The sequence below is a fragment of the Microchirus variegatus genome (genome assembly GCF_963457635.1).
Source record: "Microchirus variegatus genome assembly, chromosome: 15".
NCBI classification, from domain to species: domain Eukaryota; kingdom Metazoa; phylum Chordata; class Actinopteri; order Pleuronectiformes; family Soleidae; genus Microchirus; species Microchirus variegatus.
This window is the reverse complement of record NC_139816.1, coordinates 2291944-2319907: the sequence shown is the minus strand read 5'-3', so window position 1 is coordinate 2319907 and position 27964 is coordinate 2291944. Positions and strand designations below refer to the sequence as shown.

Below are 27964 nucleotides of genomic sequence, written 5' to 3'. Positions count from 1 at the left end.
ACTTTTTTGTACATGATAAATTATCTAGCTGAGGTCCAAACTCACGCGGCTCACCTGGGTATCTTGAACAGGGCTCTCATTGGGTGGAGCTCGGAAAGGGGCGGGTCTCCATCTCCCAGCTCGATGGCCGTGATGCCCAACGACCAAACGTCGCAGCGAGCGTCGTAGGTCGAGTCCAGCTGCTGCTCACATGCAATCACCTGATAAACAGATAATACAAGTATCAACAAATCTAAAAGAGTCTCAATTACAGTTCCCTTGAAGATCAAAATGGCCTTATTTACTGTATATGGGTCCCATCCATCAATTCATTACTTTATGAGAAAGAGCAGCAGCTCAAGGGAAGTGGGTGTGATGCAGAAGACGTAGCTGCGCAAGAGTCAGGTCAAACCAACCGATAGAAACTCTTCTCTCATCCACCAGCATAGGCCCCGCCCATCAAGTGATGTTGAATTTGCAACCACCAAAACTTTTGAAGTTGCAAACAAAGAGGACTGATTTATAAGCAAAATGGTCGTATGTTTTTACTTACTTATCTCTCTATAGTTGTGACTAGGAACCTTCCTAGACTTAGACTGGGGAGCAGTGGGGGTTTAGGGTACATTGCTCAGGGGTACCCCAAACCTTTGACCTGGTGGGGACTTGAACCGGCAACCCTTCGCTTAACAAGCCAAGTTCCCTTTCCAATTGGCCACGGGCCGCCCAGAAAACACCATTTAAAGAGTCTTAAAAGGTACGAGGAAATGTTCAAATGTCCTCACAATGACAGGTTTGTACCAAAATATTATCTCACAGCTGACCACACACACACACAAACACACTAACACACACACACACACACAGGCAATCATCAGTGTCCTCGGGGTAACACGGTGCCCAATCAACAACATGAATAGTCTCTGTGTGGGAGGCATGTGTGCTAGTAACCACACACACGCATGCACACACAAATACACACTCATCGTGATTGTGTCACCAAGTACCAAGTAAACAGATTAGTAAGACAAAGATAAAATAAATGTACACACACATTCTGTCATTCAGCTGCACAACAAATCAAAGGAGACACAAAAATCCATTCAAACCCGTCGTTATATTACACGACTATTATGACAAATGACACCGACAAACAACACGTTACCTCAGAGTTATAAAAAACTGAGTCCTTTAAGAATGTGCAGTCATGTGGGTCTGTCACTGACGAAGATCCTCGCTGACAAACCTCAGACGCCTCACCGCCAAATACTTCCTCCAGTCCGACTCTCTTCGAGCGACGGACTCATCGTACACAAATGAGTTTTTGTCACAAACGAGGCTCGAGACAAGTCATGCGCGCTATATTCTAATGCCGGCATTTGCACAGCATGCAAACCTCATGTAAAAAAAACAAGTCAATGTCAATTTGTCTGGTGCGTTTAACTCACAAGTGCAGGTGTCATGGATACAAAGTGTTGCTGTAATGAGGAGTACGAGTTGACCTGCTCTTTTTAAATGGTTCATACAAAACACTGCTGCTCAGTGTTTGTATAACCAAGTATCACCTGAGAAGATACTGAGCTCACAAAGTAACAACATTATTGTGAAAACATTAAAATGCGGCGGCGGAAAGAGCCCGAGCAAAGTCACAGGAGGCAGATTTATTCGCTCATTATCCTCCTCTTCCTCACATATATTTCACACACACACACACACACACACACACACACACACACACACACACACACACACACACACACACACACACTGGTATAGTGAGATTAGACATAGATAAGGTGACTAATCATTATTATTGTTTATTGTTATTGGGACCAATTCCAATTCCTATCTTAACCCTCAAGCTCAACCCTTTAATCTTAACTGGCCTCAAAACCAAGTGTTGAGGGTTATTTTGTCACTTAGAAATGGGACACCCCTTAAATGCAGATACGTCTTCAGACTGTAGGGGGCAGAATAACGCCAAAGCTGCGTCCAGTCTGTCAACTCCAAAAAAGAAGAAGAAGAAGAAGACATTTACGTCAGGATTATTTATTCTGATCCGTTTGTCAGTCAAGTTATTAGGTTGTCAGTTAGTTATAAGATGATACTCATACAAATATTCAGCTGACAGTTACCACACACCACGACTTATTGAAAAGTAAACCACACCGGCCGACTATTGACAAAAGATGGTCAAATAAAAATAAATGTTAGGCGACAATGACGTCAGTAATCCATAATATGGGCCCAAACTAAGATCACTATCCTGGTAAAAATGTCTTGATGTGTGTGTGTGTGTGTGTGTGTGCTGCTGGTGCTGCTGTGAGCCATGAAGAAAAAAGGAGGCTGTCCATCCCGTGTGTCTCTCTCTCTCATGAACATCACATTTGACAGTGTTGTCTCTTTGATGGTTATTAACTGTGGCCCAGTGGGACCTGCTCCAGGCTAATGTAGTGGTAACAGAACAGGCTGTGTGTGTGTGTGTGTGTGTTCTTGTACTTGCGGCATACTGAGGACCAGTGAGGGTTTTTTTTACCAACAAAGTGAGGTCATTTTTACGGAGTGAGGACATTTTGGCCGGTCCTCACTTTGTTTTCATTGAAATCACTTCCTTAGGTTGTTATAACATGCTCTACTCAATTTGTAAAAAAAAATAAAAAATTCTAATTTTGGACGACATAGTATAGTATGACGTTTTTGTCAAATTTTGGGTAAATTTTTTTTTCAAATTTTGGACGATATAGTATGAGTTTTTCGTCAAATTTTGGACTAAAATTTTTTTGGCAAAGATTTTTTCAAATTTTGGACGACATAGTATAGTATGACGTTTTTGTCAAATTTTGGACCAAAAATTTTGGACCAAAAATTTTGGACCAAAAATGTTCGACCAAAAATTTTTGGTCAAATGTTTTTAAAAAATTTGGTCGGCATAGTATAGAATTAAGTTTTTTTCAAATTTTGGACCAAACTTTTTTTTCTCAAATTTTGAACGACATAGTATAGTATGATGGTTTTTTCAAATTTTGGGCCGCAGATTTTTGGTCACATTTTTTTTTTTAATTTTGGTCGACATAGTATAGAATTAAGTTTTTTTCAAATTTTGGACCAAAAAAATGTTTTCTCAAATTTTGAACGACATAGTATAGTATGAGGTTTTTGTCAAATTTTGGACCAAAAAATATTCCAGCCCTTTCTGCTCTGGGGCTCCACCTGCAGACATTTTATGGTACTCGAACCAGTAGTTCTTTGTAGATGTCGTTCATGAAGTAGATATTTGTAATTGTGTTGATTTATAAAGTGGAAATGCTGGTCCTCAATATGCAGCAAGTACAAGTATGTGTGTGTGTGTGTGTGTGTGTGTGTTTAGAGGCTACTGTACCTCAGGAGCCATCCAGAAGGGCGTTCCTACAGACGTGTTCCTCCTCAGACGTGTGTTTGTCAGCTGAGCTGAGACACCTGCAGGGACCAGAAAACATACTTCATTCAGGTTCACGAAAAAACGGAATGAAAACTGAAGCTGAAAAAAAACAGAGTTAGATAATGGTTGTTCATGTGTGTAAGGCAGGGGGGCTCAAACTGGCGGCCCGGGGGACCCCAATTGATTCCATGGGGCCCCCCGACTTAATATCATGTTATAAAGAAAACATGACCCACGACCATGGTAAAGTAGAATATGATAATAATAATAATAATAATAATAATAATAATAAGACATTTGGTCATAATTATCCCATTATTAAATGTATCATATATAACATTCAGTTACATATATAAATACACTTGTTAGGCCCCGAGCCACGAATGGCAGCGGGCGAAACGGCTCCTGGCACAAATTTTAATTCCAGTTGTCCATATTATTATTTATGTAATTTAATAATAAATGTCTGTTTTTGATATTAATACATTCATTTGGCATCATAAATAGTATTAAGTATTTTTGTGATTAAAATTTACAAAAATACTGAAGCGTATTAGGACCATATGTAAAAAAATAAATAAATACAATAAATAATCAAAAACACAACAGCATGAATCGCATTTTGTTTTTGAAAAAGTTGCACAAATGTGAGTTAAATGTGCATTTTTCAACTACACCATAAAACAAATTAACACGTTTTAGATATCTAAATATGTCTAGATTTCTTTCTTTGTGCTAAAATGCTTCGTTTTTTTTCTCCACACGCTTCGTTGGCTCGCCTTTACCCATCATCGATAGTATGACGACGCAGAATCGACCGCTAAAACTTCAGCCATTAAAACAAACGTCCGTGTGCAGATGCTCTGCGTGGACGCGATGAGGATATTTTTTTGTTTTAGTAAAGTTGTAAAATGGGGTCAGACTTTGTTGACGCGTTTATATTCAGTCAGAATATCGGCCTGAGGAAAAGAGCAGACAGTATATACAGCTTATAGACGGCTGAGCTTTCCTGTTCACCGCTGATAGAGCCGTCACTATAGTGACTAGGAACACACACACACACACACACACACACACACATCCAGGAATGAAGCTTTCGTGTCCTGCACATGATCGATCGATTTGAATTACAAATTCTTGCAGGTGACTTCAGCAGGTGGATTATTTTTTTCTTTTTCCCCACCAGACAACATTTGAATGCAGGTGGAGCAGAAACCGGCTGCAGCACCTGGAGACGACAGGTGCTCGCTCCGTCTCTCAGAGAACAAGATACTGTGTGATTTATTCTCTCACGTTCAGCTTCATCTGCCGACAGAACAAGAGGACGAAAGCTCGCCGTGACGGACAGAGGCAGAGATGACAGACACGCATGCTGACCCACAATCCACTGCAGTCCAGACAAATCAGTGTAAGGCCACGTGGTCGCGTGTCCCGAGGGCCGAGACCGACAAAAAAACCAAACGGCGATTGGCTCGGACGCGACGCCGCGATTCGTCTCGCACTGAGAAAAAAACAAAAAAAACAAAACACCATCAACTCTTAAGTGTTAAAGGAGATATTTTTAAGATTGTGGATCGACAGGAACATGAGAGAGGAAAACGCCCGCGTGAGCAAATGCAGAGGAAAACACTTTCTGTGGCCAAACATCAGAAGGGATTAGAGTCATGTAATCCTGACACACACACACACAAACCTGTGTTTTTATATCTTAGTGAGGACACATCAATGACATAATGCATTCCCTAGCCCCTTAGCCTTACCTTAACCATCACAACTCAGTTTCTCACCTTAACCTTAACTACGGTGGCCCTGAGGTGCAAAACACAAACGCAAATCAAAAAACAAACGCAAATCAAAAACACAAAAACATAAACACAAATCAAAAACACGACAACATTAACTCAAAACGGAAACACAAATCACGCAACACAAACACAAAAGCAGAAAACACGACAACATTAACTCACAACGCAAACACAAAAGCAGAGCAAGCACTTCTACATGGAACGGCAGCTCTACCAAGTGAGCTAAAGTGAGTTAATGTTTTCGTGTTTTATGCTTTTGTGTTTGCGTTGTGAGTTAATGTTTTTGTGTTTTCTGCTTTTGCGTTTGCGTTGTGAGTTAATGTTTTCGTGTTTTCTGCTTTTGTGTTTGCGTTGTGAGTTAATGTTTTCGTGTTTTCTGCATTTGTGTTTGCGTTGTGAGTTAATGTTTTTGTGTTTTCTGCTTTTGTGTTTGCGTTGTGAGTTAATGTTTCCGTGTTTTCAGCTTTTGTGTTTGCGTTGTGAGTTAATGTTTTCGTGTTTTCAGCTTTTGTGTTTGCGTTGTGAGTTAATGTTTTCGTGTTTTCAGCTTTTGTGTTTGCGTTGTGAGTTAATGTTTCCGTGTTTTCAGATTTTGTGTTTGCGTTGTGAGTTAATGTTTCCGTGTTTTCTGCTTTTGTGTTTGCGTTGTGAGTTAATGTTTTTGTGTTTTCTGCTTTTGTGTTTGCGTTGTGAGTTAATGTTTCCGTGTTTTCAGATTTTGTGTTTGCGTTGTGAGTTAATGTTTCCGTGTTTTCTGCTTTTGTGTTTGCGTTGTGAGTTAATGTTTTCGTGTTTTCTGCTTTTGTGTTTGCGTTGTGAGTTAATGTTTTCCTTTTTTTTTGCTTTTGTGTTTGTGTTTTTTGATTTGCGTTTGTGTTGTTTGATTTGTGTTGCGTTTGTGTTTTGCACCTCAGGGCCATCGTACTTAACCCTAAAACTAAGGTTTTTAACCCTGAAGAAGCCCTTTAAAGTTATGAGGACCACAAAGGCCCTTAAGAGGTAACAAATACAAACACACACACTGCTCTGTATGGTGTCAAACCACAACTCACAGTTTTACACAAACATGAAGCCAAGCTACGTCAGGAAAGCCACAGTGATCTGACGAAATTAAAGATTACGCGCACACGTCTGCTAAATAAAGCTCTATATGGGAGTCATGTGGTAAAGAGACATAAAGGCTTCACTCTTAAAGCTCTCGTAGCCGCTGTCTTTCCACTACATTAACCCCGAGTGGAGCCTGGTGGGCCACACTTCATAATCATCACACAGATCAGCCTGTCAATTAGAATATTCATGAGAGAACATGTGAATGAATTCATTCTTCCACTGCTCACTCCTCTCTTGGTGATGAGTCACTGCAGGGGTTTGAGCTTTTCTGCTGCTGAGTGTGTGTGTGTACTTGTACTTGCGGCATACTGAGGACCAGTGAGGGTTTTTAACCAACAAAGTGAGGTCATTTTTACAGAGTGAGGACATTTTGGCCGGTCACTTTGTTTTCATTGAAATCACTTCCTTAGGTTGCTATAACATGCTATACTCAATTTGTAAAAAAAAAAAAAAGCAAATTTTGGAGGACATAGTATAGTATGACGTTTTTGTCAAATTTTGGACCAAAAATTTTTTGTCAAAGATTTTTTCTAATTTTGGACGACATAGTATAGCATGGCGTTTTTGTCAAATTTTGGACCAAAAATTTTGGGTAATTTTTATTTTTGCTAATTTTGGACGACAAAGTATAGTATGACGTTTTTGTCAAATTTTGGACCAAACATTTTGGGTAAAAAAAAAATCTAATTTTGGACGACAGTATAGTACGAAGTTTTTGTCACATTTTGGACCAAAAATTTTGGGTAATTTTTTTTTCTTCAAATTTTGGACGACAAAGTATAGCATGACGTTTTTGTCAAATTTTGGACCAAACATTTTGGGTAAAAAAAAAATCTAATTTTGGACGACAGTATAGTACGAAGTTTTTGTCAAATTTTGGACCAAAAATTTTGGGTAATTTTTTTTCTCCAAATTTTGGACGACAAGGAATAGTGTGACATTTTTGTCAAATTTTGGACCAAAAATGTTGGGTAATTTTTTTTTTGCTATTTTGGACGACATTGTATAGTATGACGTTTTTGTCAAATTTTGGACGAAAACATTTTTGTCAAAGATTTTTTCTAATTTTGGACGACATAGTATAGCATGACATTTTTTGTCAAATTTTGGACCAAACATTTTGGGTAATTTTTTTTTTCCAAATTTTGGACGACAAAGTATAGCATGACGTTTTTGTCAAATTTTGGACCAAACATTTTGGGTAAATTTTTTTTTCAAATTTTGGACGACATTGTATAGCATGACATTTTTGTCAAATTTTGGACCAAAATAAAAAATGTATAAATAATCAAATAAGTTTTCCAGCCCTTTTTGCTCTGGGGCTCCACCTGCAGTCATTATATGGTACTGCAACCAGTAGTTCTTTGTAGATGTCATTCATGAAGTAGATATTTGTAATTGTGTTGAATTATAAAGTGGAAATGCTGGTCCTCACTTTGTCAGCAACCCAGTCCTCAGTATGCAGCAAGTACAAGAGTGTGTGTGTGTGTGTGTGTGTGTGCGTCCACATGAAAAAAAATACTACATTCATCTCATCATGACGCGGCGCTTGCGTCGTGATGCTATCACGAGTCGACTCGTTCCTTTTTTTTTTTGGGACCTTTTCGTCACTTTGCGAGCTTTTACGTAAGTGGAGCTCATTTCCTCTTCTTTATATAACACGGGAGTTGTTTTTTTTTTTTAACAGCCGTCCTTTGTTAAAAAGACGACTGCTGATGTCACAGCTGTTTTTTTGGTGACTGCTAATCGTCCGCGACATGAGCTGCAGCAGGGTGGACCTGTGCTCTTTGAACGCTGCCAAAGTGGAAAGAAGGCAAAGACAAAAGGAAGTCCACGGCTTATCTTCTCAGATTAAGCATCCTGGTTTAAGGATGAGAAGAGTGTCACACGCTGCATGTGCCGCATGCTACGTTGTAATGTTTCCAAAGAGATGAGAGTACAATCATGTTGTAGCTCATCATCAAACAACGTTCCTCTAAGGTTTGTGCCAAAAGTGGTTAACGAGAACATTGTGGGAACCTTAGAGAACATTCTCTAGGGGTTATATGAAGGTTGTGACAAAGTAACGTTCTGGTAAGATTCTGGGAAACTTTAGAAAGCGTTCTCTAGAGGTTGTGACAAAGTAACGTCGCGGGTACATTATGGGAACATTAAGAGAACGTTCTCTAAAGATTCAAGATTCTTTATTGTTATTATGCAAGCATGCCAAAATTTCCTTGTATGAAGGTTGAGATAACGTAACGTTGCGGGAACGTTGCAGGAACCTAATGTGCAACAAAAAACTAACGTTAGAGATCTATCTATCTATCTATAAAACCTGCTTTGAAATGAGCAGCTGAAATGGAGTAAAAGGTGTTTACTTGTCACCTGCAGGAGGCTTTTATTTTGAAAAGAAAGGTGACCTCCAGCTCTGACCTAGCTTTGCCTTCTATAAAAAAAAACCCCGACTGCAAAGATTAAAAACTGTGAGGAGAATAAAGCTCCTCTGGTGGTGTCATGTGAGCTACTTCATAGTCACTTTTTAAGTGATTCCATTAACACCCCCCTTCCTCCTCTTCCTCCTCTCAATATAAGAGCCTTGCACTTTTGTATTTCATGGTTGGAAAAAGGCTTTTAAGGGAAGCTCACAATTAGCAGGCTAAATGCAAACGTACACACGCTCATGGCGAGTGGGGATTTTATTTATAATGAAAACAGGCAGCTGTTATTTTCTTCTTCTTCTTCTTCTTCCTCAGACCCTGAAGAAGAAGAAGAGGAAGAAGAAGAAGAGGAAGAAGAAGACTGGGATGAGTCATAGCCGTGGCCTCAGGAAAAGCAAATTGGGGCAAACACATGCAGAGTGAAGAGCTTCAGTATCCACGGCTGTCTGCTGCTGCACAACGGGGTAAATATGGGATGTAATGGAAAAGTATTATGGTGTGCCACACTGTCAGGTTGAGTAAATGTTGTGCAGCCTCTCGAGGAAACTGATTAGCGATCGATAACTGACGATAACGTGAAATATGAAATATGATTTTTGATATAACTACTAAAAATCGGATTATTTACCTACGTTTATTTCGTCTTTTGGTCAAAACCAGTATTACGAAAACAAACCAAAGAAATGCAGGCGACAGGAGATTTCTTTTCTTCTCAAAACAGCTAAAAAGCAAGTGAAAAAAAAAAGACTTGGACTGGACTTTCCAGGCTTCCTTACAACCCTCCGTCATGTGACCATCTAGTTTGCGAACTACAATGTTGTCGGACTTCTCTCATTTTTATTTTCTCTGAAAAATCCCGTTATGGTTACGTAAACATCGGTTCTCCTGAACAGCAGATCCTCCTGCTCCGGGCACTAGTCCGGGCACATCCGGTTGCGTACATTGAACCGCAGAAGAAGAAGAATAACGTCCGTTGTGGAGGTGTTTCACGAGCGACAGTGTCTTCTGACTCTGGGTCTGACTCCGGGTCAAAGGTCGTCAAAGGGACTGTGGCGGGGAGTCGTGAAGAAGCTATTTTTAAACACTGTTATGATAATGAGGAGCAGTGCATCCACCGTTCCAGAGGGGGGAGCTGTGCTTCTGAGAGCGGGTGTGCTGAATATGTCACTTCTGGGTACTGGCCAATCACAAGCGCTCTGTCTTCTGGGTGTGAGAGTTTGTCTGAAATATCATGGCTGACGAACAGCGTCAGAAAAGAGGATTTCTATCGGCTCGTTTACAGCAACTAGGAGGTTTTTGAGCATAAAAACAAGTTAATGTATGTAAGGAGACCTCCATAACTAACATATATGTGCAACAGGACCACTCTATGTGACCTTAAACACATATTTAAATAGATTTGACTTTTACTGTTGAATTATGAGCATTTTTCCTTGTTGACTATTGTTTTAATGAACGACGAGACCTTCTTTAGCTTCTCATCTTCTCTGCATTATGTGTCCAAACCTCAAAACATCGCCTTCTTCTTCTTTGACTCTAGGCGGGGCCATCATTTACAAAATAGACAAATATTCTCTTCAAGAACAGTAATTTTCCTCATTTTCTCATAGACATTGCATACAAAACCAGTCCCCTAATGGCCATTGGTGGGAATACAAGTTTGCAGATGCTTCAACATGGGCTTCATGAGGACATAAAGACAACACCTATGCTTTAATTAAAGTCTGTGACCAATATCAGGGTCTCTGCAGGTTTCAACAAGTCAAATTTAAGACTTTTTAAGACTTTTTTAAGACCATAATGAATACAATTTAAGACCCATTTGGCAAAAAGTACAAAAGACATGAAGGAAATTTAGAGCCACAAAATCGTTGATCTTGCACTTACCCATCTTATGCAAGCAATTCTTCTCAGCTGTGGGCTTTCGTTAAGTTTTCTCCGCTGCTATGCTAAGCTGTAAGACACCGCGGCGCGCGCACAGCACGCTAGCTAGTGGTGCTTGATAAATTCTCCCCGGGCAGCACAGGTGACCTACTTTAGTTCCGTGTTGTAGTTATTGTTGTTATCGCATCCTCAAAAATAGAAACATTTCAAAGCGAGACTGAAGTTTATGCATGTTTTAAATAAAAGTCATGTTCATATATTTTAGATTAAGACCTTTCAAAATTGCATTTAAGACCTTTTAGGATATTTTTGTAGAATTTTAGTCATTTTAAGGCCTTTAAATTCAAATGATTGGATTTAAGACTTTTTAAGACCCCCGCGGATACCCACGTTAACTGTGACAAGCAGCACTACTTCATGACTCCACACGGTGGCGCTTATCACGGGAAACGAGTGTAATGCCTCGTGCTACATAATCAATCAGTCGTCACAGAACGGCTGCATCATAGTCGTTTACCAAAGTCCACGAGTTTGACTCCTCCCTGCGTCGTCAACAGGATGTTGTTGCCCTTGACGTCGCGGTGGATGGTCTTGTTGACGTGCAGATGCTGGAGACCCTGCGGAAGACAAATATTGTGTTTATGAATTGCGACTCACTTTGAAGAACCGTTACTTCTCCTACAGTGGGGAAAATATACAGCAGAACCAGACCAATGATGATGCGATTAGCACCAGCACTGGCGCGTGAACATAGAGGGCGCGTGGCCAAAAGTGACGTCATATCCTGTGTGAGCTCCAAAATAGTTTTGGATTTCTGACCTTGTCATATTTCTACTACCCTCACACCCCCACGCAAAGTAACTAAGTAACTTTTACTTAAAGTACATTTCAAATGAACTACTTTTTACTTCTACTCGAGTAATATTTCATGAAAGTATTGGTACTTTTACTCGAGTACAATATTTTAGTACTTTTTCCACCTCTGAACATGAACATGTAGTCATTGTTGTGTTTACAGCAGCCACAGACTCAAAATTCAACAAATTATTTATATATTTTATACTAAAAAACTGAACGTGATTCAGTTCCAGTGAACTCGTGTTTGTCCATTAGTGACCATTAGTGACGTAATACATTATACATTATTCAGATTAGTTGGATGCGTTTGAGCACAACATGAAAACTGCATCATTTCTACACCTCGTTACCTTTTATCATCATATTTGGACTGAATATTTGGACACATTTATACATTTGCTGAATAAACTGTATATGTACAATTCTTTTGTCAAACGCTTGCCTGCTTTAAACTCTTGAGGTAATGATTATTCACATTATTCCACTTATTCCTCCCACACACACACACACTCACCATGAGGGCCTCGTGCAAGATGTAGGCAATAATGGCTTCCTCCATGACGTCGCCTCTCCTCAGCATGCCTTTGGCCAGCTCTGTGACCGAGCCGCCGTTGCAAAGCTGCGACAAAGAGTGAAAACAAAGAGTGCATGAACATGACTCAGCGACTACAGAGCTACAGCTCGGGCCAAAAACAATATGCCAGAAAATCTGGGGCATCTGAGATTATGCACGAGTTCCACGCAGGACGGGAATGTTGTGACGGTTTGATGATTTCATGGCATAATCCTGTCAACCTGCAGAGGGCTTATCTCTCTCAGGCAGCTTAGAGGGAGGGAGGGTGAGAATCGTGTACATTTTGTGAGGAGGGCTTTAATCTGCACGGCGATGACTAAGCAGTGCAAAAACATTAAAGATGGAAGAAGAAGAAGAAGAAAAAAAAACGCGTTCAAACTATAGCTGCGAGGAGACAAAAGAGCGAGAATCGTTTGATTACTCCTGTACGTGTGCGAGTGTTTGGAGGTGTTTTTCTCTCGTCAACAGCAATCCCTCCTGGAAAATTACAGAAAATTGCCCAGCAGGTTGCCAAGGCAACGGACATAACCCCGTAATTTGGGGCCCTTTTCTTTGGGAGATGCCAGAGCTGCAGCACAGGGGGAGAGGGAAGACGTCAATCACAGCTGGCGAAAAAACGGCAGATTCTGCATTCGGATGCTGTTTTGTAAACATGATATAATCTGCACATGCATTAAAAACACACACATCGATACGTCTGTGGAGATTATGTCGCATGTTCTCAGTCAATCAGGCAGGAAAACATTTTCCAGCGTCACTCTTTATGTGTTCTATAATTACACTAATTCCCCACACTTGTACACTGAAAGCTTAATTAGGCCATAGACGTGCGCTGGTGTGTGGTTATTGAGGAGGTGAATCAGTCTCCCGCGGCGTCTGCGCACGAGAAAATGTGCCGCGCGTACGAGAAAAGGTCACAAATACATAAACTGTACAGCACAGCATTAACTCAACTAATATTTATTTTTCCTCAGACGGTTGGGGAGGCAGGATGTTTTCACGAGCAGGCGGTTTCATGAAGGAAGTAACGTTCTGGGAACCTTTGGAGAACATTGTGTCTTTCTTGTCTCTCTGTAGTAGCGTTGCCTTGTTTTATAGTGATTTTAGTACATGCCTCTTTTTCTCACTTTTGGTGGTTGCTTGTTGTCTCTTGAAGGCCATTTATGTCTCTCTTTGTTCCTTTTTAGTCGTATTGTGTCTTTTTGGTCCTTTTTTATGTTCCGTTTTGCTATATTTTTGTCATCTCTTCATGTCTGTATTTCTGGTTTTGGATGTTTCTGTGATCATTTGGCCACTTTTTGCAGTTATTTTACGTTTTAGTTGTCATTTTTGTCTCTCCGTAGTAGTTTTGCATCAGTGTGCATTGAATTGTGTCTCTTTATGGTCACTTTTGTACGGTGGCCCTGAGGTGCAAAACACAAACGCAAATCACAAAACACAACACAAATCAAAAACACAAACGCAAATCAAAAACACAAAAACATTAACTCAGAACACAAACGCACATCACAAAACAAACGCAAATCACAAAACACAACACAAATCAAAAACGTAAACACTAATTCAAAAAACACAAGCGCAAATCAAAAACAAAAAAACATTTACTCAAAGCACAAACACAAAAGCAGAAAACATTAACTCACAACGCAAACGTTGATTTTTGAGTTGCGTTTCCGTTTTGACATGCATTTCCGTTGTGTTGTCTGCTTTTGTTTGCGTTTTATGATTTGCGTTTCCGTTGTGAGATAATGTTGTTGTGTTAAATGCTTTTGTGTTTGCGTTTTCTGCTTGGGGCGGGATTCAAACTGTGTTTGCGCTGTGAGTTACTGTTTTCGTGTTTTATGGTTTTGCGTTTGCGTTGTGAGTAAATGTTTTTGCGTTTTCTGCATTTGTGTTTGCGTTGCGAGTTAATGTTTTTGCGTTTTCTGCATTCGTGTTTGCGTTGTGAGTTAATGTTTTTGCGTTTTCTGCATTTGTGTTTGCGTTGAGTTAATGTTTTCGTGTTTTATGCTTTTGTGTTTGCGTTGTGAGTTAATGTTTTTGCGTTTTCTGCATTTGTGTTTGCGTTGTCAGTTAATGTTTTTTCGCGTTTTCTGCATTTGTGTTCGCGTTGTGAGTTAATGTTTGTGTTTTATGCTTTTGTGGTGTGTCATTTCTGTTTCCGTTTTGAGTTAATGTTTTTAATTTGCTTTTCTGTTTTTGATTTGTGTTGTGTTTTGTGATTTGCGTTTGTCACTTTTTGCCGTCATTGCGTCATTTCACATGCTTTCTCTCACTTCTCGCCCTTGGAGCGAGCCGTCTGCGTCACGTAGACGCGTCCAGGTCATTGTTGCACGCATCAGACCCCGAGGGTGAAGGAAGTCTTTGACCTTGAACGAGCACCGGCGCAGGTTTTCAACACTGTTGTGTCCCGTTTTCCGTTTAACTTATCTGCCCGTCAATCTACCGCTCCATCAGGAGTCCAGAGCGGCTGCTGCAGGACGGATGGGGCGTCTATCTCGGCGGCAACGCGGGGAGTTTAATCACTCGTTCTCTCTGCAGTAAAGCGGCGAGCGCAGCCGAGGCTCCGACAGCGAGCCGCGCCTGACGTCGGCTCACATCTCTGCCGCCGTATCACCTGTCATCATTAAATTACACAGCGCAGACACACAGATCCATATTAATGAGAGGTGCGTGTGCCCTAGATTTAGCTAAACATCATCTCTGTAGCCACAGAGCACATGTGGTCAAGGTTTAGGATTATCTGCAGGATTAACAAAACTTTACTCCTGGTTTTTGACTTCAGATTTTGACGCCAACTTTTAAAGCGAAACTAGACCGGAAGTTCCTATTATCGCTGTTTTTTTTGGTGTGTATCTGCGTCATTACCTTGTTTATGAAGGGCACTAGTCCGGGCACATCCGGTTGCGTACATTGAACCGCAGAAGAAGAATAACGTCCGTTGTGGAGGTGTTTCACGAGCGACAGTGTCTTCTGACTCTGGGTCTGACTCCGGGTCAAAGGTCGTCAAAGGGACTGCGGCGGGGAGTCGTGACGAAGCTATTTTTAAACACTGTTAAAACAATGTTTTGATAATGAGGAGCAGTGCATCCGCCGTTCCAGAGGGGGGCGCTGCGCTTCTGAGAACGGATGTGCTGGATAGTACTGGCCAATCACAAGACTCTGTCTTCTGGGGGTGAAAGTTCACTCTGAAACATCGCGGCTGAAAAACACTGTCAGAAAAGAGGATTTCTATCGGCTAGTTTACAGCAACTAGGAGGTTTTTGAGCATAAAAACAAGTTAATATATGTAAGTAGACCTCCATAACTAACATTTATGTGCAACAGGACCACTCTATGTGACCTTTAAGATAAAACATGCTGAGATTGACGCCACATCTTGCAGGCTTTTATCATTTTTCAAAGACAAACCTGAATGCATTGAATACATTGCGTGTTGTATTCTCCATTACAAAAGGAGGTCAGGTGCCCCTTTAGTCATGTAAATGAGAGTCGATCAAAGACGAGGAGAAGAAACACGAAACAGACGACAGAGATGAAACAAAAGCACCTTTAACAGCAAACGGAAACACACACTAATCTAATCTGGAGTTTTTATTTACCCCAGAGAGTTGGAAAAATGTGTGTGTGAGAGACGCTGGATCCTCTCCAGAGAAGAGCACGGTCATTGTCACCGAGGCCTCATCGTTTACAGACGCACCATGGCCCGAGGTGTCTGCTTTCTGCTCGCTGTTTATTGAAAAGTCCGAAAACAAGGAACAGCATTTTAGACTTCATCGTTAATTAATGAGCGCGGAGGTCGAGACGTGGGCGACTCGAGGGTAAACGCGAGTGACAGCGGGTCTGTCAAAGAGGAATGAAAACAAACGGTGAGCAGTGGATCGCAAACTTTTTATCCCGAGAAAACACCGAGCTCTCAAAGCAACAGCATTATCACCAATGTTAAAATACACATGTGTAAATAGGTCAGAGTTAGTCTCGCATCCTCCTCCTCCTCCTCTTCCTCACATATACAGTTCTCGCACAACTCGTTTCCCATCACTTCACAGTTCCTCCGAAACACGGGCAGAGTCGTCTGCAAAAATATTTGTTTCTTTAAAGCTCCCATAGAGTGGTCCTGTCGCACATAACATATATTATACGTTAGTTATGGAGGTCTACATATCTTACATATATTAACTTGTTTTTATGCTTAAATACCTCCTAGTTGCTGTAAACGATGCCGATAGAAATCCTCGTTTCTGACGCCGTTTCCCAGCCGCGAGATTTGAGACTCAAATCTCTCAACCCGGAAGTGACATAATCAGCACACCCGCTCTCAGAAGCACAGCTCCCCCCTCTGGAACGGTGGATGCACTGCTCCTCATTATCAAAACATTGTTTTAACAGTGTTTAAAAATAGCTTCTTCACGACTCCCCGCCGCAGTCCCTTTGACCCGGAGTCAGACCCAGAGTCAGAAGACACTGTCGCTCGTGAAACACCTCCACAACGGACGTTATTCTTCTTCTGCGGTTCAACGTACGCAAACTGGATGTGCCCGGACTAGTGCCCGGAGCAGGAGGATCTGCTGTTCAGGAGAACCGCTGTTTACGTAACCGGACCGGGTTTTTTCAGAGATCTCGCTGAGCCCGAGATTACAATAAAACACAGCGTTCTCAGCAGTGGCTGAACTGTTTGTTTAGAACCTTCAGGGCTTCATAAACAAGGTAATGACGCAGATACACACTAAAAAAACAGCATTAATAGGAACTTCCGGTCTAGTTCCGCTTTAAAGAAATCGGCCTCTGTTGCCACCATCAAATCTCCTCTGCTGAGGCTGGACTTACATTAAAGTTACCATGGAAATGCTGTTGTGCCCACAGCGGTTAATAAAAACAGTCAGTCATTCAGAGCACAGGCACAAACTAATGCATTTTCAATTTAGCATTGAGACATTTTTGCATAAGGGAAGCTGAGATACAGCTGTGATTAGACGAACACTGGCCTTCACTCTGACATGGAACACATTTGACATGTGCATCTAAATCAGCTTTCTTTTTTTTATTCCCAATTAGAGAACAAAAGTCCCTCCATCATCGCCATCTTTGAAGTATTTCTGATCTCCGCGGGAGGAGAATTAGGGCGTCATTCATGTTCATCTCTGCCCACATCCGCGCTCATGAAGGAGCACAAAGCCAAAAAAGCTCCGCCGAGTCCAACGAGGGACGAACAAAGTGGAGGATGTGCAATTTGTGTGAATTCAGTTTTCATAATGAGAGGTCTGCTCTCAGCACAAGTAAAGGACGGAAAATTGCAGTTCAGAGAGGGAGGGGCGGTTGCCATGGCGAATGACCACCTCGCTGCTCGCTTTCCTGTCTCTTCAGTCATATTTCAGAGCGCGCGCACACACACACACACACACACACACACACACACTTGGCTGCACAGGGAAGTGTGTGTGAAGTGGATATGCAAACATGGAACCAGGAGGGGAAAGAAAGTAACAAAACTGCTGCCAGACATTTCCTCGTGTTCATATCCTGACATCTGAAAACATTCAAATCTACAGATTATGACATCAGCCAAAGACTGAGACACTCAATGTTCCACTTGAGGATTAAATCCCTCAGATTAAACTCGGCACGCTGGAGTTTTAGGCTCATTCATTCAGCAGAAGCTCAGGAACTTGAACGTTGGTTTTGAAAATCACATAAATAAGAGCTCTGGTGTCTGAGGCCTTTACTGTGATGGCCGTTATACTTGTTTTATTCCACACTGTTTTGTGTTTCATTTGCATTTTTAGTTTATTTTAAAGTTAAAACAGGATTTCTTGACTTTAGACTTTTCAGTTTTTTTTTTTTTTACGGTGAAGCACTTTGAGCTGTAATCCTTGTATGAAAGGTGCTTTACAAATAAAGTTTGAGTTTCAGAGCGATGCCGCGCAGCTTTTGACCGGCACGCGCAGAAGGGAGATGACATCACACCAGATTTATATTCACATCACTGGTTACCCGTTCATTTTAGAGGACATTTTAAAATCCTTCAGCTTCACATGGACGAGCTCCTACTTACGTCTCTGTTAAGACCTTTTCGGACATCCAGCACCCTACGTCATTTAAATTATGTGGATTCTTTTTAAAAAGCAGCAAAAGACTGTATTTTTTTTATATTTATTGTATTTATTTTAGGTGCTATATAAATAAACTTTACTTCCTTACTCACATTGTCCAGAATCTTGGACGTGTTGTCAGTTCAGGAGGAAGGGCGGTGATGAAAAGTGAAGGAAACTCAAGCCACGGAGGTGAAAACTATCCACTGTGGATGCAAAGTCCACTGAGCTTGGATTACAATAAATATGGACACTGTGTCCCCACAGCATTTGCTAGAACGACGACAGACTCAACGATGCCGGAGCTTCAAACACCTCGTGTAACCACTTCTGTCACTTTTTAATTTATCAAACCTCGTCACGTTTGCCGTCACGTTCCATCAAAGCGGAAACACAAAAAGTGACACGACGTTCTGCACCACGTCGGACTCGCACACCACGAACGCTCCGTTTCGTCCGAGAGTTGACCTCCATTACACGTTTGTCCAGGGGTTGACATTTCAAAAGGGCTACAGCAGGGAGTGAAATATGAAAGCTGGAGTAACGAGAGACCTGGAGGCAGCGGCGTCACCAAGGTCCCCTTGAACTTGAACATATCACAAAAGTGCACCTGCATCTAACTGTCGCTTGTACTTCAGTGGAATAAAACACACTCAAAGTCATGTGCAGCAAACTGAACTCATTTACATATTAATTCACTGACTGTTCCCACTGTTTCAGTAAATTCACCCCCCCCCCCCCCCCCGCCATGCTTAGCGTTGCTTGTTTATTTATTTAAAATAGATTTTTTTTTTATACACCACGGATTTTTCTCTACCTAGGAACAAGAGCGCATGCGCCCCCATGTAATCAGTGCATCGCACGCTTGTCCAGGTGCCGATTGAAACCCAAGTCACACTATCAAGTGCGTCATTATTACGGTTACATCTTTCTTGTCAATACAGATGTTATATTCGGGGATGCACCGATAATTCAGCGGTCGAAACACAGCTACAACACGGTGGAACAGCACCTGTTAAACGCTGGAAAGTCTCTGCGCTAAAGCGAAACTTGGCTGCGTGCGGCACAGATTATGAACTCCCCGCGACATTCACTTCACACCAGAGAACATTCTCTCTCTTTGAGCAGTTAACTAAAGACATCGGCTCATCTGATGCATCCGTTATTCCCTTAATTGCAGCGTTAAAGCGTCGTCTTTCACAAAGATTAAGACCACGGAGTAAAAACGATGAAAAGTGCGCTCTGCTCTTCAGAGTCCGTCCACGTTTTACTCAGATCTACTCAGATCCCCTGCACTTCATCGTGACTGTACTCCATCCTCGTCATATAGATCATTATTTTTATGTGGGGATAAAACACGTAGAGAAATGATCCAGTCTGCTTTAGATATGAAATGACCGCTTGGAGGCGCAGAAGCGCAGGAGCGACCAACAGTGCAGGAGAGGGAGAAGGGAACAGCGCAGGGGCGGTGCACAGAAATAAAAGGGCCGTTTGTCTGCACCAGATGAGGCAGATGAGGGGGCACTACCACTTTTATATTTATGTTGCTTTATTTTACTTTTAAATGTAACCATTGCATGGCTTGTTTTAAGATTCACTGGCGGATTACTTAAAGGGACACTGTGTAGTATTTATGGGTTTATATAACCCAAAATCCACTTTTGTATACATATTATGTGCTCCTGCATTGTCGAGTCACTGTATAATAGTTTTTGTTTCATTTGCGAGGACGACATTTGACCGGCTGAGGATACCGTAGCGCTCAGGGAAGGGAGGGGGTGAGCAGAGGATCAGTTCGTTGTTGTAAATTTCAGCCTCTCCTCTAGATGTCACTATAAACCACTTACGTCACCTTTAAGTGAAAAAGATGTATATTATTTATTTAATTTCAAGAGTGTCTTTTTGTAAGACTCTATAGTTGGTGTTTAAGTATTGTTAATAAATGTCTTACAATAACACATAATAGTCATAATTAAAACATTTCCTGTGAACTTTTAATTATTATTATTTATTTTATTTACAAAAAAAGCGATACCACCGGGCTTAGCAGGTTTTCTGGAGGAAACAACATAAAACCTTTTACATGCTGGCTAACCCCATCCCCCAACACCAAACACTAAAATCCCTCAGTCGCCCTACAAGTAAACTCTTAGACTGCTCATGGTGGCTTAAACTGTGACATAATCCCTGGCCAGATTTGTTTAGTGCTACATATACTGTACCCGACGAGACACGCCGTGTGACGTACATACAACTGCACCTTTAATCTGCGTCTAGTCTACACGCCATAGCCTGACTGTGCGTACATTCTCACCTCCAGCACGAGCCACAGCTGATCGCCACATTTCACGTCCTTCTTGTAGTACATCCCAAAAAACTTGACCACATTGGCGTGGTCGGACAGAGCTTTGAGGATGTTGTACTCCGCCTCGATCTCCTCGTCGATATCCTGCCAAAACAAAGACACGGAGTCAGTCAAATATAGTTTAGTGTCGTCACCAAACTAACTTACACTATCACCAGCAGCCAGTTAGCTTAGGTCAGCTTAGCATAAATGAAAAACAAATGATCAGGAGCTACAAAAAGTTCCGGAGCTATTTTTCTAAGTTTTTCAAAGTGATTTTCATCACTAAAAGAAGTTTAGCTTTGAGAAAAACAAGCTAGCTGCCCTCCCCTTGCTAGCAGTCGTTATGCTAAACTATGCTAAGTACCTAGCTAGGAAGCAGAAATCAGTTTTTCCTTCATCTTACTTTAACAAACACATACTCTTAAGTGAAATGATGGAAAAACTGATGAAGAGGGATTTTCTTCAGCTTGTTGCTGTTCTACAGAGCAAAAACCTACAGAGTCAGTGCAGGTGAAAAAGGGCAAATTATGAGGCTTCCACTGTATGTTACAGTAGTGACGCCTGGCGAGTGAAATGGACAGGGACTTCAGAGCGACTTCATTTGTTCATTCCAATATCGATATTTGACGTGTTGCACGAAGAAGGATGATGATATCACCAAATCGATATTTTGACCCACCCCTATTTAACCCCTGTAATCAAAAGCTGCTCAACAATTATGACCGTTATTACACGTTTAACTCTCCGAGCACTGTAGCCACGCAGTATCTTAAAAATAATGACCAGTGCTTGCTATATTTCAGAAGAAGAATGTTCCTCAGAGATGTTCTGCTTCATTACTGTTCAGAAATGTAGCACCTCTTGCTTAATAATGTTCACTAAGTGGAAAATGACTCAGTGTCTCACTGTTATATAGAAAACACTGAATCTCTCACAGATGATGAACAACTCTTTGGAGGCAATTTGCTGGGATAATTAGTGAGATGGCTGCAGAGGGAAGAACGGACATGTGGGGCGGTAACATAAGTTCTATAATTTCATGCACGATTAGTGGGTTTGGGAATATTTTGGGATTACGGAAGAGTATAAGGACCACATGTAAAAACCTGTTTTAATGAAAGTGGAAAAAACCAACAGAAAACAACAGGATGAATTACAGATTAAGACAGAATTCTGAGATTTTTCTGTGATTAAATTCTGACTTCTTGAAGCACACTAACACAAATATATGCCTTTTCTTTTGTTTAAACTCATTTCAAAGTATACACATATTGCATCATAAATAGTTAAAAACCTCTTACATGGATGGGATCCAGTATCTTCACAGCTGCTTTACTTCCATCAGTTTTGTTGAGCACCTTGTAGACTTTCCCGTACGTCCCTTTCCCGATCGTCTCGATGATTTCCCAGGTGTCAGTGGGATCCGGAAAGTTGTCAAAGACGATGGATTTCCCTGATTGTGGAAACATCTTCAGGAGAGATCTCCTTCACAGAGAAAAACACAGTAAGTAGTCATCGTAATAATGATGTATCACTGTCTGTTTTTGTCATTTACAGGTGAATTTGCATCATAAATACTGTTATTGTAAATAATATGGAGTTTATATAGCACTTTTCTAGTCTTGATGAGCTGCTTTACACTATAGTTTTCACCCATTCACATACTGCAACATGGGGTTAAGCATCTTTGCTCAAGGACATACAGTATATAGACGAGCAGAGGCAGGAATTGAACCCACATGCATACTTTATGCATGTGGGTTTATGCATGTTTTTACTTTATATCACAAAATGACTTGCAGTACAGTAAATGTCATAAACTTTAAGACTTTTACTGAAGTAATATTATAAAAAAGTGACTTAAACTTCTACCAAAGTAATTTTCTGGTAACATACTTGTACTTTTACTCTAAAAGTATCCCGTTAAGGTACTTTTATACAAGACTGATTGACAGTGGATCTACAAAAGGCACCAAACAATTAGTCACAGGCACAGTTAGGCCCATAAATATTTGGACATCGACACAGTTCTCTTTATTTTGGCTCTATACACCACTACAATGGATTTGAAATTAAACGAACAAGATGTGCTTTAACTGCACACGTTCAGCTTTAATTTGAGCGCATTTACATCCAAATCAAGTGAACGGTGTAGGAATTACAACACTTTCTATATGTGCCTACCACTTTTTAGGGGACCAAAAGTAATTGGACAATTGACTGAAAAGCTATTTCATGGACAATTGTGGGCTATTTCCTCATTATTTCATCTTCAATGACACAGGTAAAAGTTCTGGAGTTGATTCCAGGAGTGACATTTGCATTTTGAATCTGTTGCTGTTAACTTTCTATATGAGATCCAAGGAGCTGTCACTGTCAGGGAAGCAAGCCATCATTAGGATGAAAAATCAAAACAAACCCATCAGAGAAATAGCAAAAACATTAGGTGTCGCTAAATCAACTGTTTGGAACATTCTTAAAAAGAAAGAAAGCACCAGTGAGCTCAGCAACACCAAAGGACCTGGAAGACCACAGAAAACCACTGTGGTGGACGACAGAAGAATTCTTTCCCTGGTGAAGAAAAAGCCCTTCACAACAGTTGGCCAGATCAAAAACACTCTCCAGGAGGTCGGTGTTTGTGATTCAAAGTCAACAATCAAAAGAAGACTTCACCAGAGTGAATACAGAGGGTTCACCACAAGATGGAAACCATTGGTGAGTCTCAAAAACAGGAAGACGAGATTAGAATTTGCCAAACAACCTAAAAAAGCCGTTACAATTCTGGAAGAACATCCTCTGGACAGATGAGACCAAGATCAACTTGTACCACAGTGATGGGAAGAGAAGAGTGTGGAGAAGGAAAGGAACTGCTCATGATCCACAACATACCACCTCATCAGTGAAGCATGGTGGTGGTAGTGTCATGGTGTGGGCATGTATGGCTGCCAATGGAACTGGTTCCCTTGTATTTATTGATGATGTAACTGCTGACAAAAGCAGCAGGATGAATTCTGAAGTGTTTCCAGCAAGATTATCTGCTCATATTCAGCCAAATGCTTCAGAACTCATTGGACGGCGCTTCACAGTGCAGATGGACAATGACCCAAAGCAAACTGCAAAAGCAACCAAAGAGTTTTTTAAGGCAAATATGGAATGTTATCAGTCAATCACCTGACCTGAATCTGATTGAGCATGCATTTCACTTGCTGGAGACCAAACTGAAGGGAAAATGCCCCAAGAACAAGCAGGAACTGAAGACTGTGTCAGTAGAGGCCTCACAGAGCATCACCAGGGATGAAACCCAGTGTCTGGTTATGTCTATGCCTTCCAGACTTCAGGCTGGAATTGACTGCAAAGGATTTGTAACCAAGGATTAAACAATGAAAGTTTGATTTATGATTTTTTAGTTTGTCCAATTACTTTTGGTCCCCTAAAAAGTGGGAGGCACATATAGAGAGTGTTGTAATTCCTACACCGTTCACTTGATTTGGATGTAAATCCCCTCAAATTAAAGCTGAAAGTGTGCAGTTAAAGCACATCTTGTTCGTTTCATTTCAAATCCATTGTAGTGTTGCATAGAGCCAAAATAAAGAGAACTGTGTCATTGTCCAAATATTTATGGGCCTAACTGTATATGGAACTGAAAAATAAAGTAATACTGTAGGCCGCATCAGGCCCTCTGGTGGGCCGGTACTGGCCCGCACCCCTAACATACAGTAAAGCTTTTAAGTTGGGATTGAGAATCACATACACTTTGTTTGATAATGAATAATGGCAATAATAATATCACATGTGTAGCATTTATCATTTTTGTCCTGTATTTGTCCAAAAAGAAGAAGGAAGAACGCTGCTGTTAACTGCAGTAAAACGAGGAGAATTGAGTCTTTGCATACACATTTGCATTTGAAAGTCGTCCAGACCAAACTACAGCACACAGGTTTCCCCACAAACACAAAACTGACTCCACACAAACAAAAACACTAAACACTAAACGCAGAGCAACTTACATTATTGTCTTAAAACAAAAAAAATGGCCATTTTGTCACCAAAGATTAATCCATTTCTGAGCAAAAAGACCAACATGAAAGCAGCAGCAGCAGCAGCAGCAGCAGCAGCAGCAGCAGCAGGAAGGCTACACCGGCCTGGTCATGAGTGTGAGCCACAGAGGAGGAGCTAATTCCTGCTAATCTCACTAGCTATTCCCCTGGTCCAGGACTGCCATTGGAACCCATGTAGAAGATACACTGGGATTAACAGGAATTAGCCACAGTTGCAGCATGAGCCTTTCCTCTTATAGATGCTCATTCATGCACAAAGGAAAGCTGGTGACAACAGAGGGTCACTTCCTCAGGGTGCTACATTGGATCCACTTATTTTACGATCATTATGACGATTAAAATTCAGAGTTTGACTCAGATGCTGTGAATAAACGAGCGAGTCGTCGTCCATGCACAGCAATCAGACTCTCATATACGTAAACGCGTTTAGATAACCGTGTTTGCCTAATGGGCGGCGCCTAACTAACCCAGAGACATCTTCACTAATACATCACTGCGGTGACACGCGAGACAGGAGGACGAAACCCGAGGACGCGCACTGGACACGTCCAACAGGAGCACGCCAGGAAATAACCCTTTAGAGGAGTGTGTGCAACTGGTATTCCACACGCTGTGGGGACATAAATCCGTTTACACGGTCACATTATGGGAACTTGTCTTTCTTATGGGGACAAAAATCAAGTCCCCATAATGTAAATGAATACATTTTAAGGCGAAGACATGTTTTTAAAGTGAGGTTGAGGTTAGGGTTATAAATTTAGGTTAGGATTAAGGTAAGGATTAGCTCAGTAGTAATTATGGTTTAGGTTAGAGTAAGTTTAGTGAGGGCATTTTTGACCGGTCCTCTCATCTTTAAAGGGCTTTTTTGGAGGTTAAGGCCTGGTTTAAGGGTTAGTTGCAGTCCTGTATAAAAGTACACAAGTTGTCTTTCAACTGGAAGGTTGTGGGTTCAACTCCTGGTTCTGCTAGTCTACATGTGTCCTTGAGCGAGACACTTAACCCCATGTTGCCGCGTGTGAATGGGTGAAAACTGTCGTGTAAATCAGCTCATCAAGACTATAAATACAGACCATAATACCAACTCTTCTTCTTCTGATGTTATTTGGCAGTAACGAGTAACAAAGGTATAGTACAGAGGACGTGTAGTGGAGTAAAAGTTGCTAGAAATATACTGTAAATAACAAAGTAAAGTACAGATTAGTGGATTTTGTCCTTTGTTACATTACAACAGCTGTGGTGGTTAAGGTAAGGGTAAGGGGCTGAGGAAATGCATTATGTCTATGAGGGTCCTCACTATGAATGAAGTGCAAACGCGTGTGTGCAGTGGGGCGTTACAGTGAACCCTGCAGCAGTGGCTCGCTGTCACTTCTCATTACTTGAACACACGTGTGGCATTAACCGCAGTCTGTGTACAAGTGAACATCACATTAATGAACTCTGTATGATCTTCAGTGCATGAACGGATGCATCACTACTGCCACTGTCCAGGAAATAAAGGCCCAAAAAAAATGTACATTTCATCATTTACATTGGAATCCAGTTAGAATCCAGGCGTCAGTGTTTGAGCACAACGTCAACGACGACGTCCACTTGGCAAAAAGACAACAGTGAGCAGGACTAATCCGCGTGGGTTAAAGTTTCAGCTTAACCTTGGCACAGGATGACTGCACGTCCACAAGCCGGGTTAATTGGTCTCACCGGACACGGTGGAGTCAAGAAGCACACAATACTTTCACTGCTAACAAACCTGCTGTGACGACACCAACAACTGTACCAACACGCAGCTTTTTATAGACGCTTCAGTCAGGATAAGTGGAAACAAACAGTGAGCAGATACACTACCGTTCAAAAGTTGCAAAATGAATAGAAAATATGGTCAAGACATTGACAAGTATATAAATAATAATTTTTATTCAAAATAATAATTTTGCCCTTTGGTCAAAGAACCAGTAAAACTGTTTTCAGCTGTGCTAACATCATTGCACAAGGGTTTTCTAATCATCCAATAGCCTTCTGACGCCATTAGCAAACACAATGTACCATTAGAACACTGGAAATGGGCCTCTATACACCTATGTACATATTCCATTAAAAACCAGACGTTTGCAGCTAGAATAGTCGTTTACCACATTAACAATGTATAGAGTGTATTTCTGATTCATTTAATGTTATATTCATTGAGAAAAAAAAAAGTGATTTTCCTTCCAAAATAAGGACAAACTTTTGAACGGTAGCGTACATATACACATACATACACACACATGCAGTATAGCACGTACACGGGTAAACAGACACACACACGGCTTCAGTCATGAGCGAAGCCACTCCCAAAGTTTTGCAAATTAGGAAAAACCCAGATGAAGCAGTCATGTTTGCACTGTGACAGGCAGCGGGTGATGAAGATAAAAGATGAATGCAGGTCTTTTTCATTTAGCTGGATATCCATCTATAAAGCAAGTTGCGTCTGTCTGTCTGCGACAGGCATATCTCGCTGACCTTTAGTCAGATCGCCCTAAGACTTTGGATATGGGTTGAGCATGGCCCGATGGTGTGCATCCTTGTTTTCTGAATTTTTTGGTGATATTTTAATTTCCACCGATTTATCACGCTACACCAGGCAGGCAGCGGCTCATCAGCAGCAGCTGCGCTGTGCGGCGCGGGGAGGTGGGAGTGAAGAGGCGGTCCTCGCGGTGGGTGAGACATTTTCACACGGTTCACCGCAGAACACGGCGTTATACTGAAACGGCGAGGTGTCCGTTCACCAATACGCGAGCACATATTTATTTTACATTAGCATGCAGCTACTTTGCGGCTAACTTGGCGAACCCGTTTCCAAAGGTAAGCTAGCGAGGCTACGATTAGCATTAGCGTAGGGCTAACATAATACAAACACTGTGCAACCTCATTAGGCACAACGCAAATGTTTTCACTTTCAATTAGCATTAGCGTAGCCAGATGTTGTGAGAAAAAAAAAATGTAAAAAACTTATTCAGCTCCCACTATAGGAATACATACTTCCTACAGGCACTCCACTAGTATATATATATATATATATATATATATAAATAAATGTATAATACTCACCTGTTATCTGACATGAGGAGAGTGTGTTGTTCCAGTGCGGCCTCCACTCTTATGTATTATACATCAGGACGAAGGAACTCTATACATGTACATACTGAACTTATTAAGTAATTAGTTTTAAACATGAAGACGTCCAGAGGAGCGAGCGACTGAGAGGCCGCCGAGACTGAAGCCGACAACAGAGCGAGAGTCGGGTGTAACAGGCCATGACTGTGCTGGAGTAACAGTGTCTCCTTACAACACACACAGACACACACACACACACACACAGAGCTCAGCTGAGAGTTCACCTCACCTCACACAGACCTACCTGTCCGTCACATGCTGTGCATCAGTGTCTC

General features: G+C 41.3%; 1 protein-coding gene across 1 annotated transcript; it reads right to left on the bottom strand.

The window, feature by feature from the left end:
* Positions 1-50: 50 nt before the first annotated feature.
* LOC310937159 (myosin-IIIa-like) lies at positions 51-21950 on the bottom strand (the record flags this gene model as incomplete). The annotated part of the gene is made up of 6 exons (XM_083901364.1): positions 51-200; positions 3356-3432; positions 11131-11230; positions 11986-12090; positions 20449-20583; positions 21783-21950. The coding sequence occupies 6 exons, from the start codon at positions 21948-21950 to the stop codon at positions 51-53; spliced, it is 735 nt and encodes a 244-aa protein (XP_083757490.1).
* Between the last annotated feature and the right edge of the window lie 6014 nt (positions 21951-27964).